Source organism: Galleria mellonella, unplaced genomic scaffold (assembly GCF_026898425.1).
Source record: "Galleria mellonella isolate WM207_F2 unplaced genomic scaffold, CSIRO_AGI_GalMel_v1 utg57, whole genome shotgun sequence".
Lineage (NCBI taxonomy): Eukaryota > Metazoa > Arthropoda > Insecta > Lepidoptera > Pyralidae > Galleria > Galleria mellonella.
In genome coordinates, this window is record NW_026442119.1 from 1,391,250 (window position 1) to 1,406,971 (window position 15,722).

Here is a 15,722-nt window from a genome sequence, read left to right on the forward strand (position 1 = left end):
ATATTAATCAGGAAAAATATTATTAAGAATTTTATTTTCCCAAATTTTTTTTTAAGAAAAGTTTAATTTTGATCCTAATATGTGTTATCTATATTATAATCCATATAAATAATAATTTTAACTAAACTTATTTTTGATATGATACGTTTTGCTTTATAAAATTGTTGTGTAAAATAGTTGTAACATAAATTAATGAACTGTATAAAAGAAAATATTTTATTTATTTATTACATAAATAGTTACTCTATCTACGATAATAATTCTATTTTCTTACGATCATAGATTAAGGCTAGTACCAGTATGATCAAAATGACCGAGACGTTGACAATTAGTTAATCCTACTAGATAACCTAGACTCTAATCTGTACAGATAACGTCAAATTCACGTTCTTTCAGTTATCTTAAATGTTTTCTCCTACTTATTTTTTTTTAAATAATTATTGAATAATATATTAGTGAAAATGGTTGTCATATACAATTTTCAAGATATTTTTGAGGAATCTTCTAAGGTTTCCATGTTTACTTTACCAACACACAAAGAAAATAACCTAAAACTCGAATACGAAAACCTCGATGTAAGTGAAACTTTATAGATTTTGTTTTATTAAATACATTTCAGAGAGATACGTTTGTTAAATTATTTAATAATTCGTTATATAATATTTTAGAATGTTACAACGCTTTCCACAGTCTTCAGAGCGCAGGAGTCATCATTACCTTTTGCTGCTAGTGATGTGTTCTATGCCAACATTTGTGACCATAGGCGACTCACAGCAATCGACGATGGTTGCAAGGCTGTCTACGAAATTACTTTTGATATAGCGGTAATTGTAAAGTATAGTTTGATATTAATAGTATACATTTTATATTATTAATTAAAACTAGGTAGACAGCATTCATGTCCTAGTAAAAAATGTAACATTTATGCTATTATTGCTTGTTAAACAAGAGAGAAATTTTTCAGATATTTTAGTACTTTTAACTATAGGTTAGGACATGCTTATGAATAAATTTATAGTAAGTCCTACAATAGAATGTGATATAGCTGTGTTTATGTTTGAAGAGTGGGATATGGCAGTGAAATTACAGTGGTATGGTATAACATTTTAGTCCTCAAGACCATAGATGTTACCATATATTCTGCGATATCTATAGCGCTTGGCTACAAAAGTTCAGTTTTCGTCAGGTATTTTTTGCTATTCTTAAGTTTCATATTTTTTTTATAGAGAGAATAATCATAGATAAATTTGCTATTTTTTCAGGGAAGCAATTTTAATTTTAGACCTGGCGATACAATAGGTATAATTCCACATAATACCAGCGAGGATATCAACCTAATAACAGACCGTTTGAATTTAAGCACACAACTGAATGTGCCATATAAATTATCATGCATTGTTAATCAAAAAGGAGTCAAGATACCTGCAAATATTCCTGTTAAGTCTACATTAAAGCATGTATTAGAATATTGTGTTGATCTTAGGAGTGTTGTGAAAAAGGTACTTATTTAAGTACAGCTTAAGATTAATAAATCTTTTTAATAATATTTCAAAATATTGTATGAGTAGAATAGCAGTTTATGAGTAGTAGGGGTGGGTAATATATATATATATATATATATATATATATATATATATATATATATATATATATATATATATATATATTAATTACAATATCTATATATTAGTTTAGTAATTAATATGTTAAAAGTCTGTTATCCAAAAAATAATATTAAATAAGAGAGTTGATATATTTGAAAATAAATCTGTGACCTATATTGGCGATAACAAAATGGGTGATGACCTTTTTTCCACCATCAATGTCCAGAAGTACTCATTATATAGATATCAGATCGGTATCCATATTGTCCATGCCTAATGAGCAGATAGGGTTTGTAATATAATTTTTTCTACTTATTTATACTAGGGAAAAAATATTTAAGCACATTTTATTTATAAATCTTTTAATATTTATGATTCAATGTTATTTGATCTAGTTACTAATATTGTAATATATTTGAATTTGAAGATTATATTGTGATGTTTTTGTTTCAGCTGTTTCTCTTTGCTTTATCTAGTTATACAAAAGATGAGAATGAGAGAAGGGTATTGGAATATATGTGCAGTAAAGAAGGCTCTGTTGCATATAATACACACATTTTGAATCATGGTGTATGTATTCTTGATATATTTGCCATGTTTAAATCTTGTAAACCGCCTATTGAAGTTCTTTTATCACATCTACCTAGATTACTGCCTAGACCATATTCAATAATAAATACAAATATAAAAGATAGAAATACACTGAAAATTTGTTTTTCAGTGATCACTTTGAATAAAAATAGGAAAGGCCTTACAACTGGATGGCTAGAAGAAATGATTTTGAGAAATTCTAACATTGAAAATCAAATGGAGAATTTAAGTATTAATGACAATATCAATAACAAAGTACCTATTTATCTGAGGAAGAATTTGTCAGGGTTTTCTTTACCTATAAATAATGAAACACCACTTTTAATGATTGGACCTGGTACTGGAATATCGCCATACATGGGATTTTTAGAAGAGAGACAGTACATTAAAGAAAAATATTCCCAAACAAACATGGGTTTTGCATGGTTGTTTTTTGGATGTAGAAATCCATCATTAGACTTTATTTATGAGCAAGAATTGAAAACTTTTCAAGAAAATGGCAGTTTAAATAAATTGAGTACTGCATTTTCAAGAGTTAAAGACTGTGGCTCCAAATATATTCAGGTAAGTTTGAAGTGTTTTATGGGGAGGCATATGTCCATATCTAGTTATGGAATGTTAATAGGTTATTAATTACAATAATATTCACAAATTAGTATATTTTATTCATAGGTTATTTATTGTTACTTATTTGATTATTAATGAAACTAAAATATATTATTAATTTATGAAATAGTAATTATTTTACAATCAAATTTATGTTTTTCTTTACAGGATATATTGATAGAAAATGGAGAAGATATAATAAAATTGATAAAAGATGGAGCCTCAATATTTGTTTGTGGAGATTTAAAAAATATGGGGACACAAGTAAAAGATACTATAAAAAAATGTATTATGAAACATGATAACAAATCTGCAGAAGAAGCAGAGAAGATTCTAAGTGATATGCAAAAAGAAAAGAGATATTTAATAGATTCTTGGAATTAAAATTGAGTTTACTGAATAAAATAATGGGTAACATGCTAAAACCTTTCTTCAGTGAATGTGCACGAAAAATTAAAGAGTATGGAGGAGGCCAGAGATCTGTTTGTTTTTAAGAATTTATATTACATTGTTTCTCTCTACCCCAAATTAATTATGACTACCCTAGAGAATTTAATGTTATGAAATATATTTATTTATGTTTTATATTGTTTAATTTGTTTATTTCCTTTTTTAAACAAATGTGTATGTAAAAGAGAAAACATCTTTATTATCACTGGAGATTTCGCCGGTTTTTTTTAACAAATATTTAAAGTTTTTGATTATGTCCAGATTCGAACACACTACCATTAAATGAACCGCCAACTCACTAGACATTGAATAAGATACAATTGCAGGGAGTCGGTGGATGCAGGTGGCTCAGAATCTTTCCTTATGGCAGTTTATGGGCCTTCCCTATGTTGCACAGTAGACATAACACTTGATATGTTGATACAATATTCAATAGTCACCATTTCATTTCTATGATGTAAGCGAGACGGATAAGCGGACGTGACATCGCTCCAGAGGGCTTTATACCTTTTAGTATTAGAAAGAAAACTTGTAATATTTTTTTGTAAAGCTGGGTTGTTATAGAACGTACAGATATTGTATTCATGTGAAGGACTATCTTATGAAAACAAAAAACCATACTAGTTATAAGCCGCGGCTTTACTCTCATGTACCTTTAAAAAGCATTTAATGTTTGACTAGGAATGAGGATAAAGAGGGATGAAGCACTTCGAAATGTTATCTATTACTAAAATGTTAATAAAAATCGGTGCTATCAATTGATTTTGAATACTTGTCACATTTCCTGACTCATTTACTGTTCCAAAGATCCTTGTTCTTAGGACTATTCATTTTCGTACTATCACTGGATTTAAAATAGGTAGTATTGTTATTGAACCCCTTTTACTAACCCTGCAGGTATTACTATTTACTATTACGAATTAAAACAAATGCATTAAAGTTTACAAAAATAATTTAATAATAGGCAAATCTATAATAATAAAATGATCAAAAAGTGTCATTGTTGTATATAAACTTACCAACTAGATATAGCAGAATAGCAAATATTCAATACATTTACATTATTTTTCGTTGCGTTTGCAAATTATAAACTAGATATATCTATAAATCGCTTCACCAAGCACAGGCACTCGCGGTGGAGAATATTCAATAAATGCCCAAATAAAACTTAAATATTAACTAGCATTCTATATTTTATGAAAAATACTAGGTACTGTATTTAATTCCCACCCCTTATAGATAAATTTAATGGTATAGATGATGCACGACGCAGGATTTACTGTTTTTTTCTTTAACGCTATACGACGTGGTGTTTAACCATTAAGAATGTTATGGAAATTATATATTGTGCTACTCATACTATTTAAGCGTTGCCAATCTCGAAGAGATATGCCTCTTATAAAACTTCATCGGTATCTTCTTTTTGGCTAAAACAACGTACACATGTCAGCGTTCACGGTATTAATAGGTATACCTACGGCGAAGTCGATTCTGAAGCACTATGTTCGATCTCTAAAAATAACAATATCAACATCGAATTTATTATTCTATACATTAGAAAAAATAAACTTATAATAGTATTGAGTTAAAAGTACTTTACATAAAATTTTTGTACATATTCTCAGAATCGATCCCAGTATTTAATTTATACAAAACTTCTACCAATATCACATGTCGAAGATAACACATATTACCATATAGGAATGACGTAAATTCATCAGACGTGTTATATTATTTGAATAATGCTTCATATAGGTGATTGAAGCTGTTTGCATACAACAGTAGGATAACGATAGAATCGCGACCTTGCTTATACCAATTCGAGTGTTTTGCCGCTATGTGTCGTTTGCAAATACAACACTATCAGGGCAGTAGTCCTGCGTCTTCGCAGTCTCAATCTGCCTATTGTGTAGTTTTATATTTCTAAACACGTGACATTACGTTGTTTTCTCTTATCATATTTACTTGATGTCTCTAGAGCGTTATGATTTGATTGCTCGGTAGTTGGAAAACCAGTTTCGTATTTCGAACGCTAGACTGATAATCGTAAGTCATTAATACATTGCCTAAAATATTAATTAAAATAAATAAAAAAAAACTGCGTGCGTGCAATTTAGGTTTTGTAAATTTCTTATTTACATACTAATACAAAACTATATATATATATATATATATATATATATATATATATATATATATATATGTTTTGTTCAAAACAAAATTATGTACTTTGAAAATATTGAAGTATTTGCATAGGGCAAACTAATAATGGTTCCTATGGACTCTCGTAGGCTGTCGAGTATAATTTTTAATACCCCTTCAATAATACAATTAGTTACATACAGTCTTATAATAATAATCTTACCGTATCTATTTAAATGTATAAAAGCTTGTAGTATCAAAATATTCTTAACACCATTTCTGTTTCGTGATATCAAGGAATGTGATTTATATCAAAGATTGCTATGTATGATAGCTATTTGTAGATGTGATAGGATATATGCATGATTAGAAAATTTGCATCGCCAGTAGATAGATACATTGACATCGATGAATAATTAAGACTAGTTAAAATTTAATTATGTACATTTTTGGTAAAATAATCAAATACATTCACCGACGTTCAATATGTGTGCTAAATAACAGGTTTCATAGTTCAAGATAAAGAAAGTAAATACTTGTCGAACTTTCTAGAATTTATACCGAAACATATTTAGTTGTAAAGGAATTCATATGTATAGTCATAAAGTAATATAGTTTACTCAGTTATAATACTAATATTTTTTTTTAAATATATTGTATAAACGAAGTAATGTTTTAAAAGCGCCTGCTAATTTTTTACAAAAATAATGGACAGATTTTTTTTAAGTCACAAAAATTCAAGTTTCCAATTACTTAATTAATATTTCTACCCAATAATTAGGGAGATTATGGCAGTATATTGTACATATAAATGACATAGTCATGTTTAGTCTTACAGGTCATAATTGAAGTTGTCGTATGTATTAGCGTGATGTTGAATATCTATCTATATCAGAAATAGATAAGTTATTTAATCTTTATGGCGTGTTGATAAGACAAAAGCTTGTCACGACCATACTGTTTTGTGAAATAAACAATTATAAATATATAAGAAAAAAAAAATCGTACGCATTGTTTTAACGTCAATTGTCCACATATTGCTAAAAATATTGTCTTGTTTTTTTTTTTTTTTATTATTGAAATTTCTCAAATCGTTGACCATGAGTTCTTATATGAGAATTATTAATTATATATCCAACAATTTTATTATTCTGTATCCACAGTCTATTATCAACCACTTATTGTTATGTTTTACATATTTTTTGGCGAAAATACCATCACAATCTATCTATTCGTATAAAATTGGCACCTGAACATTCGCTTATCATTAGATATAAACAAAATTGCAAACTGCTACAAAATTGGTTAAAACAGGAATGGAAGAGTCTATACTCAGTCATAATTCTTGTGAAGTATTTTCTGAGCCGCTTTGATGAGCGGCGTCAGTGTCTTCAATTCCATGGCGCATTCTAGGAACGGATGGGCCAGAAGCTCGTCCGCCGTCGCCCTCAAGTCCACATCCACTTGCAGGCACTTGTCCAAGAAGTCTTGAAAATTGGGGGACAGATTCTCCCACCTCGGTATTTTGGGTCGACCCAACGCCGCTATCAGGTACAACGCTCTGAGGGGAGTCTCCTTCATGTACGGTGGTTCACCTTCTATCATTTCTATGGCCATGATGCCTAAAGACCATATGTCTACCTTCTTTCCGTATTGCTTCCTTGTTACCACCTCTGGGGCCATCCAATATGGCGTGCCGACCATTGTCTGCCTCTTTTCATCACCAACTATATTGGCGCAAAACCCAAAATCAGTTACTTTGACAGAGCCATCCATGCCGAGCAGGACGTTGTCCGACTTTATATCCCTGTGTATGGTTCCTTTGGAATGCAGAAAGGATATGGCTTGAAGCGTCTCGCGGCATACAGCCGCTATTTGTCCTTCCTTCATGATCACTTCTGTGACAACGTCAGTGAGAGAGCCTCCATCAAGTAGTTCCATGGCTACCCAGAGATGGTCAAAACTCAGGAAGGCGTCGAGGAAATTCACCAAATTCTTGTGGTTGAAGTCTTTCAACACATTAATTTCATTGAGTATCAGTTCCTTTTTGGATTGTTTGGTCAAGTCTATGTCTTTGATAGCTACTTTGGAATTGTCCTTGCTGTCGATGGCGATGAATACGACACCTGCGAAAAACAAAACATGATTTTGGTGAGGCGAGAGTAATTAAGGTACCTATAACATTTACAATTAACAACAGAACTGAATAAAAATATAAGCAAGTTTGTAGTTATTACTAATAAGACCAAATGGAGTTAGTAACAAATAGAAACTAATCAATTAATCGATTTTTGATTTGTACTGCTATTGGACATCAGCAGACATATTCGGGCCAAATTAATTTCTGTAAACTTGCTTTAAGTTCTATTGAAACTATTCGCGTATTTAATATTATTTTCCAGGGTGAACTTGTCTCTTAAAAAAGGCACATAAGTATTCTCACACATGTCTCTGTGCATAGCTGAAAACTTAGTTTGGATCTTGGAGTAAGGTATACGGCATTTTTGGAGTGGTCATGATCTGGCATATAGGCATAGGTGTTTTTAAGAAGGAACCGCCCTTCTTATGATAAAAACAGATTAGTATATTGTTGTTTGGTAATTTGATTTTATTTGTTGTCGCTGTCTACCCCATAAGGAACTCAATGTGAAGTAAACATATTTTTTTATAACACTGAGGTGGGAAAAGAGCATACGACACACTGAATGGTAAGCATTCAGCAAGTCTATCAATGCCCACAATACCAAGGTAATTACGTGCGCGTTGCCATCCTTGAAGAAACTTTTTTAATCATAATTTTGGTGTTTTATGTTTCATACATGCAGCTAAGAATCATATTAAACCGCGCGCCAATAGCTCGCAGTTCTGAAACTCCCTAAATATAGTCGTTCTTACTCACCTCTTGCGTGTTAAGTTCATTCATTCGTAACGGGAATAGAAAAACAAATAGATTTATATATTTCGGTATTTTTACTACCTAAAAATGTATGTTACATGTGGCAAGAATGTCGGATGAAAGAGTGACGAAACGGATATATAAAATGGAATACATTTAGAAGCCAATTTCTGGAATCAATGTGAATAAGTATGAATTGAAAATAACAGAAGGTTTGTGTTATGGATAGAGGTTTAAAGTCCTTGAATTCGTCTTCGTACGAAGATAGATAGTTTTTTCGTAGAACAGTTTTATTGAGCTTGTTTATAATGGATAAACAGAATGAAACAATTTTAAATTTTTCATAGCATAATTACATTTCTGTTTTACCAAAGGTTGACTGGGAGAGAATTCTAAGTAGCATAAAATGCGTCTTTTGTATCAATAATTTTTTGTATTGTAGTCGATAAAAAATAACTAAACATAGTTGACTATACAGATAATTATTTCATCTATACTAATATTATAAAGATGAAGAGTTTGTTTGTTTGAACGCGCTAATCTCCAGAACTACTGGTCCGATTTGAATAATTCTTTTTGTGTTGGATAGTTCATTTATCGAGGAAGGCTATAGGCTATATAACAATTAAGCTGCGACAAATAGGAGCGAAGAATTAGTGAAAAATTTTACAAAAACGGGAAAATTATTCATATTCTTCTTAAATTGTTAAGTCATTATTAGAATGTATCAAAGTACATTATGCACTACTATTATTTAGTGCACAATTTGTTATCAGATAACATTTTTCAATGATAATTTAAATAATGTACTGATATAATATGTAATAATAACAGTACAGGAGTGGATCTTTTTCTTAATTTTCCTTTAAGGTCACTCCTTTTTGTTTTTGGGGTAGACAGAAACAAAAGAAAGCCATCTGTATCAAGATATGTCTGTACAAAGTTATCTAAGGACACGTAATACATACACCTGATCGATTTTTGTATTGAATAACCATATTTTTATGGTTAAGTTTCAGTTAAGGGTGTATATATATCGCATTGAAATTATTTGGGCATTATGATTTTAATTCAACATAAGTATCGTCGTTGCCACGGTAGTAACGTCGCAAATATCTATATGTTGAGATAAGGATTTACATTCAGTTCAAAACCGATTTATTTCTAACAATATTTACAACATTCTGTTATGATAAGCACTGACTGAGTTATCATCATCGGCACACAATCATCGATAGACAGTTTATTACATAAATCAGGAGTCAAGAGCGTCCGGAATATAAGTGTCTTCTAGGTTTTTTGCTTAAACCGACGAGTTGGCAAACAAGTATACGGCCCACCTGATAATAAGCGGTTAAAGTAGCCTATAAATGTCTGCAATACCAGAGGCATTACGCGCGCGTTGTCTTCCGTGAAGAACACTTTTTATCCAGTTAAGATACCTTGTATTACGAGGAAGTAGGTACCTAACATCTGGGGACAAATCAGAACACCCAGAACTGACTTGATTGAGAAAGTTAAATTTCCTAAATTGGTTCGATTGGAAGTCGAATTGGGGATATAATTTACACAAAGCAATGTGCCCTCCACTACACCACGGAGGTATTCGCATCAGCATGTATGTGATGCGAATTATATAAGTGGATGAAGCAAAAGATGTCTTTAAATGAAGAGGCTTTTAGTTCATTCTGTCTATCCTGTAAGGGCCATGGCGTAAAGATATGTATTTTTTTTGTCATTTTTTACAAAAGTATCCACATATAGGTGATACAAAATTACATATTTAACATTTATTTAATAAATTATGTTGATGCTACTGTTGAGGAAATATTACTTGATTATATTGGTTTATTAACATTCATATGTGTGTATATATATATATTATATATATAGGTACAGTTCAATTTGATACACTTACTAATAAATCTATTAATAATAATCAATGGCATTTAAGTATACCAACCTAACTACTAACTTTATGGGGGAGGGGAAGGGGGGGGACCATTGGTAATGTGATAAAAATAGTAATCAGAGATGTTTCCTGCCACGAACGCTCAGGTTATGGAATGAGCTCCCTGTTGAGGTTTTCTCAAGAGACTATTGCATGGGGTTCTTCAAAAGGGGGTAAAGATATTTCTTCAGGGTCGATAAAGCGCGTGTAATGCTCCTAATATTGCAGGCGTTCATAAGCTATGGTAAGTGCTTACTATCAGATTTGTCATATGATTGTTTGCCACCTCAGTGGTATAAAAAAAAAATGGGTAGTAACATTCCTAGTAATATACCGATCAGGTTGATCTCCACACTGTTTTCTCTGGATACCATCATGGTTAATTATTGTTAAGTTTCTAACAATGGGTCAACTGACCTGCTTTCATCCTCACCAGTCAACTTTCACTGGTGCCCTGCCTGCATATACTGATAGTGCAGACAGGCGGGATTATCATTTCATAAAAAAGAACATATGAAAATGTATTAAAATTTGTTTTCTTATAGGACTTGATCTACCTAGGACTAGATATATATTGTTATTATTAATTCCAAATATAGTGGAACAACAATTTGGATTAATTATTGATTACCTAATATATATTGTAAAAAGTAACTACTTATACAAATAATGCATGATTTTCAATTATTTATTTATACTTTTGCATACATAAAATGTTTGTAGGGCGGACTTAATGCCTAATGGCATTCTCTGCCAGTCAACTAAAATTATGTGGTTTTAAAACTGTCAATAAATCAAGATATATTATACAATTTTTTTCTAATATATTGAACTTTTTGAGTGCACAATTCAATTTGGAAACTTTATATTGTAATTTTCTAAATATTTCTGAGTAAAACTCAGAAATAGTGTAGTAGTTTTTAGTTGATATTTCTGACAAAGTCTCTATTTTATACACTGCAAATATTGATGTAGTCGGTAGTTAGAAAATACACTCCGTTGAATGAACATATTTCTTAAGATTAATTAATTTATTAAAATTATTATAAAGTATATAATCATAATAATCATTAATAAACAATATAAATATTAACAAATTATTTTAATAATAATAATTTCTTATTTGATATTGATGTTGAAATGTAAAATTCTCACTTTCATGATAATTCGTTTTAGAAACATAACTGCTTTTATAGAGTAAGTTTAAATATTATGTATGAAGATTAGTATACAGCCTTGCAGAATTAACACACTATTGTCAATAAGTATTCTGTTGAGCCTATGCTGTCTTAACAATGTTCATTAATCTGGGTCAATGTCCTTTGAGTGTTATCACATACATCTGTCTAATTTCAATTAAGGTGTAACTTGTACTACAGATAGCGACATACAAAGCTAACAAGAATGAAACAAGGAATATACTAATAAAAAAAAATATTTATAAATAAATCAAAAATAAAAAAAAACAAAGTGTAACACAAGTTTAAAAAAAAACTTAAATAAAGAAAGTAAGTGGTGTTAGGTTCTTTCCCTGGCCATTCTTTTTATTTACTACTATATACAATTTCTCTTACTACTTTACATCATACAAATCACCTAAATGTTTTAGGTGGCTTATCAAGATGACAAATACACCAGTTTCTAAGTTAGTACTTTAGGAACACAATTGTGAAAAACGACATTCATTTTTATGTAATAGTTTTTTTTTTCAACAAAATGCAATTGTTTCCATTACAAAAATACAGACAGACAAATTTTCTAAAAATTATTGTTTTGGTATATATTGGTCTTATTATATTAGTAAGATGAATAATATTATGAATAGACATTACAGACTGTGAGACTATAGGGACATACGCTAGGACTAATTGTTATATGCCTATGTGCCCAGTAATTTCACTGTAAATTTTAAACTGAAATGTAGCAGGCAGGCATGGGCAGAAAAATGTATGTGACAGAGTTCTCAATAAAGGTTGGATATACAACTGAACAGATCCTGGAAGGTGGTGTCACAACAAAGTATGGAATGTAATTTGCTCATTGATAAGCTTTAAAATTCAATGGAGGTCATGAACAGAGACAAGTAGCCTTTCAAGTTTTTCATAAATTAAGTATATTTTATGTGTATTACACATTTTAGTAGGCCACTATACATTTTGGCTAATTTTTGGTATGTAATAGTGAACTGCCTTGGCTTTTAGTTTATTTTTTAATAAAATTAAGCTCATTTTATTTGATAATAATGTAGTTTTTCATAGTATAATATTTTTTTAATTAGTTAATTGTTTTTGCATTTATCATGTTATAAACATAAACATGATTTTTAAACTGTGTAAAAGATAAATGTATAAAGAATTATTATTATTATTAATATTAGTTTATATTATATATGCAAGACTATGTAGTAAATGTTTGTGAAGGAATATGACTTTATTACTCAATCATGCATTAACATTGAATGAATCTTAATGATTTCTAGCATACATATGGATAGATATATTTTAATTTGATGTATAAGATATTTAATATATTATACATTCATTCTTGGAATTATATTTATATAGAGAATGTTCAGAACATATGCAAGCAAAAATACTTAACCTAAGTACATAAGTTTTTTTAAATAGTACATATAAAGATCTTACCTGAAGCACCAGCACCAAGATCCTTCACCCTCTCAAACCTAACATATGGGTCATCTTTATTGCAAATTCTTCTTAATTCCTCATACACTTCCTCATCAGTTAATGTAGAATTGATTTCCTTCTTCCTCATTATAGGACTCTCCTCAGGCTCACCTCCGATTAGAGTGAGATCCTCCAACACTGCGCTTAGGTCTAATTGTGGTTCTTTCTTTTTAAGGTTGTGTTTTATGGGAGCAGCGGGCATTGTTTGTCTTTGTGGGAATGAGTCAATTTGAACAACGTCATCTTCGCTACTTTGTCCAATTGATAGATCTGAATCTTGACTTTGGTGAGCATTCTTGTGGTCTACAAGCTTTTTCATCTCCAAATCCTCTTTGGTAATTGCTTCAGGTGTAACAAAAGGTTTGAATGGTTCATCCAATGCTTTCTCCCTCTCCATACGGTACATATGGAATATAACGGCCTTGATGGCCGCATCAGGGTTTTCATTTTGCTCCGCTGGTGTGATCTGAGCATTTAATACACGAAGCCAGGGTGCGGGCAGACCTTCCAACATACCCGTCTCCAAGTTTTTACTCACGTGTATATGCCGCTTGACATTGGTGGGCATGCCTATCTCAGTAACACGATCATCTTTATTGTGTTGCTTTTTGGAGAAAAGCTTCCCAAATACTCCCCGATTTGAGCGCCCACTCATCTTGACGAGTTAATCACTATAAGTATTTGAACACTATGCCATATCACTTTTTAACTTGTAATCATAACACTACATTTCTTTAGAAAGACATGTAAGAGCAATTCTACTTTTTCTATTTCAGCTGTTTTGTGGTGAAAGATCTTAATTTTAATTATGGACGGACGGAATTCTGAAGGCAGACACCTATTACCATTTGTCAAAAATTAAGATAGGAAAATTGTTCGTCCGTCAAAAAGGGCCACAGACAAAATCTTATTGGTTTGATTCGTTTCACGAAGCTCTTATCTGTTCAAGAAGTATTAAATTTATTTAGATTTTATTATTAGTAAAAACATAAAGTATTCAACATAAAGAATAACATAATGTACAATTTAAAATTATAATACAATTTTAATACTTAATCTATTTATTTTATTTTAAAATTTTGTAAAATATTATACATTATATTATACATTTTGCAAACTCACATTGAAGTCTGTAATGAAACGTTTCGCAATACTTTTTCCTTATGTTGGCGTGATTGGGGTGCTGATAAATAGGAATTTCTGGTGATTCATCTTTATACATTTTGTACCACAGGACATAAATAAAATAAATTAAAAACTCATGAAGAATTTCACGATATTTTGGTCTCTCTGTTTTTTTTTTTTTAATTTTTACTGTAAGTTATGACTTTGTATAAAAACCTAGGGCGGACCTTGGTGTATCTGGCGCACTAGAGCAAATTTTTTTTAAAGCCCCACCCATCCCTTTTAATATCGCTTTCGTTGGGATCGATATCATCTATGCCGGGTCCACCGGGACCGATATTTAGATATAGGTTTTTACAAAAAGTCATCCCTTATTTCGATATCGCCTATATCGGGTTTGTACATGTTTTCCATCTCACATCTTGCTATATTACTTGGTGTCCCTTTTCTATTTCTACTCCCCGTGTGCTATCCGGTCGTGCCACTCTTTAAGATCGGCACTGTATATACTATAGTTATAATCTAAATCTATGCTGTATGTGAAAAAAAAAAGAGTAATAAAAGGTAATCTTATTAATACAATAAAATTTTATCTAGTTCATGTTTGTATATGGAAGTTATTTCAAAACAATTGACATGAGGGGTCTTAATGAGAGCAATAGAAGTCAAATATTTTTTAGAAATTGCGTCTATCTGTATGATTGTTCTGGCATCAGGCAAAAGCTACTGTACGAATTTGGGTACGGTTTATATTCTTGAAGATCAAACATAAAAACATGTATGCCATTAATAAGTGGTATATTTTGTTATTTTCTTAAATCTACACTCACGAAGTAGCGAGGAAAAAATTTGTAACTTTTTATTTCAATATTTTATTTACATGACTATACAAGCGTTAAAATAGCAGAATGATTAAGGTTTTTATATTTGTAGAACTATATTATGGAAATGGAAGGAAGGTAAAATGATTATTTCAATTGAAAAACTTTATAGAAACTTATAGATTATTTTATGAAGAATCTTCCAGATGCTTTAACCATAATATTGAAGAACGCCTGTGGAAATAATAAGAGGTTGATTCAATACTTTGCGATTAAAATTTTTGCAGGAGGTTGGGTGAGATGTGTTAATTTATTTTAGCTCTGTTCATCAATAAATTGAAGTCCTCTTTTTTTTAAGTCGCTTGGAAAATAGCTTTACTCGCTTACCTTATATGTTAATATAGCATTATGGTATATCAAACATTCAATTTCATTTAGGCGCTTAAAGGTCTGTGCAGACGACGGATATTTTGTTTGTAAAATTTTCTTTACCATATAGCAACCTATGTTCTTGCAATAAATACATTTTGGAAGTTTTATAATGACTGGACTGAAAATTTGGTGGAATATCTGTTGTTTTAATTAACTAGAAAAAGGTTGTCTGTAAGAGATTGCCCTAGCCACAGATAATATAATACTATCCCTAGCGATAAGATCGCCTTTTGTACCTTTATGTGTATATTTCAATCTGTATTCATGTTACTATATTTCACATGAATTATTCACTTGTCATTGCATATTTTTGTTTATGGTGCAATAAAGAGTTAAATAAATAAAATAAATAAATAATAAATATTTATTTATAGACAATATGTCCGTAGTTTACGTATGCCACAACCGTATTTTAAT

General features: G+C 30.6%; 2 protein-coding genes across 2 annotated transcripts; one reads left to right on the plus strand and one right to left on the minus strand.

Moving 5' to 3' along the window:
- The first annotated feature begins 185 nt into the window (after positions 1-185).
- On the plus strand, positions 186-3,384 carry LOC113509748 (methionine synthase reductase). Its single transcript, XM_026893157.3, has 5 exons — positions 186-575; positions 669-824; positions 1,263-1,499; positions 2,058-2,759; positions 2,970-3,384. The coding sequence occupies exons 1-5, from the start codon at positions 462-464 to the stop codon at positions 3,183-3,185; spliced, it is 1,425 nt and encodes a 474-aa protein (XP_026748958.1). The 5' UTR covers positions 186-461; the 3' UTR covers positions 3,186-3,384.
- An 801-nt stretch (positions 3,385-4,185) lies between these two features.
- LOC113509746 (serine/threonine-protein kinase PAK 3) lies at positions 4,186-13,806 on the minus strand. Its single transcript, XM_026893156.3, has 2 exons — positions 12,886-13,806; positions 4,186-7,519 (listed from the first exon to the last, which is right to left on the minus strand). The coding sequence occupies exons 1-2, from the start codon at positions 13,580-13,582 to the stop codon at positions 6,726-6,728; spliced, it is 1,491 nt and encodes a 496-aa protein (XP_026748957.1). The 5' UTR covers positions 13,583-13,806; the 3' UTR covers positions 4,186-6,725.
- Positions 13,807-15,722: the final 1,916 nt, after the last annotated feature.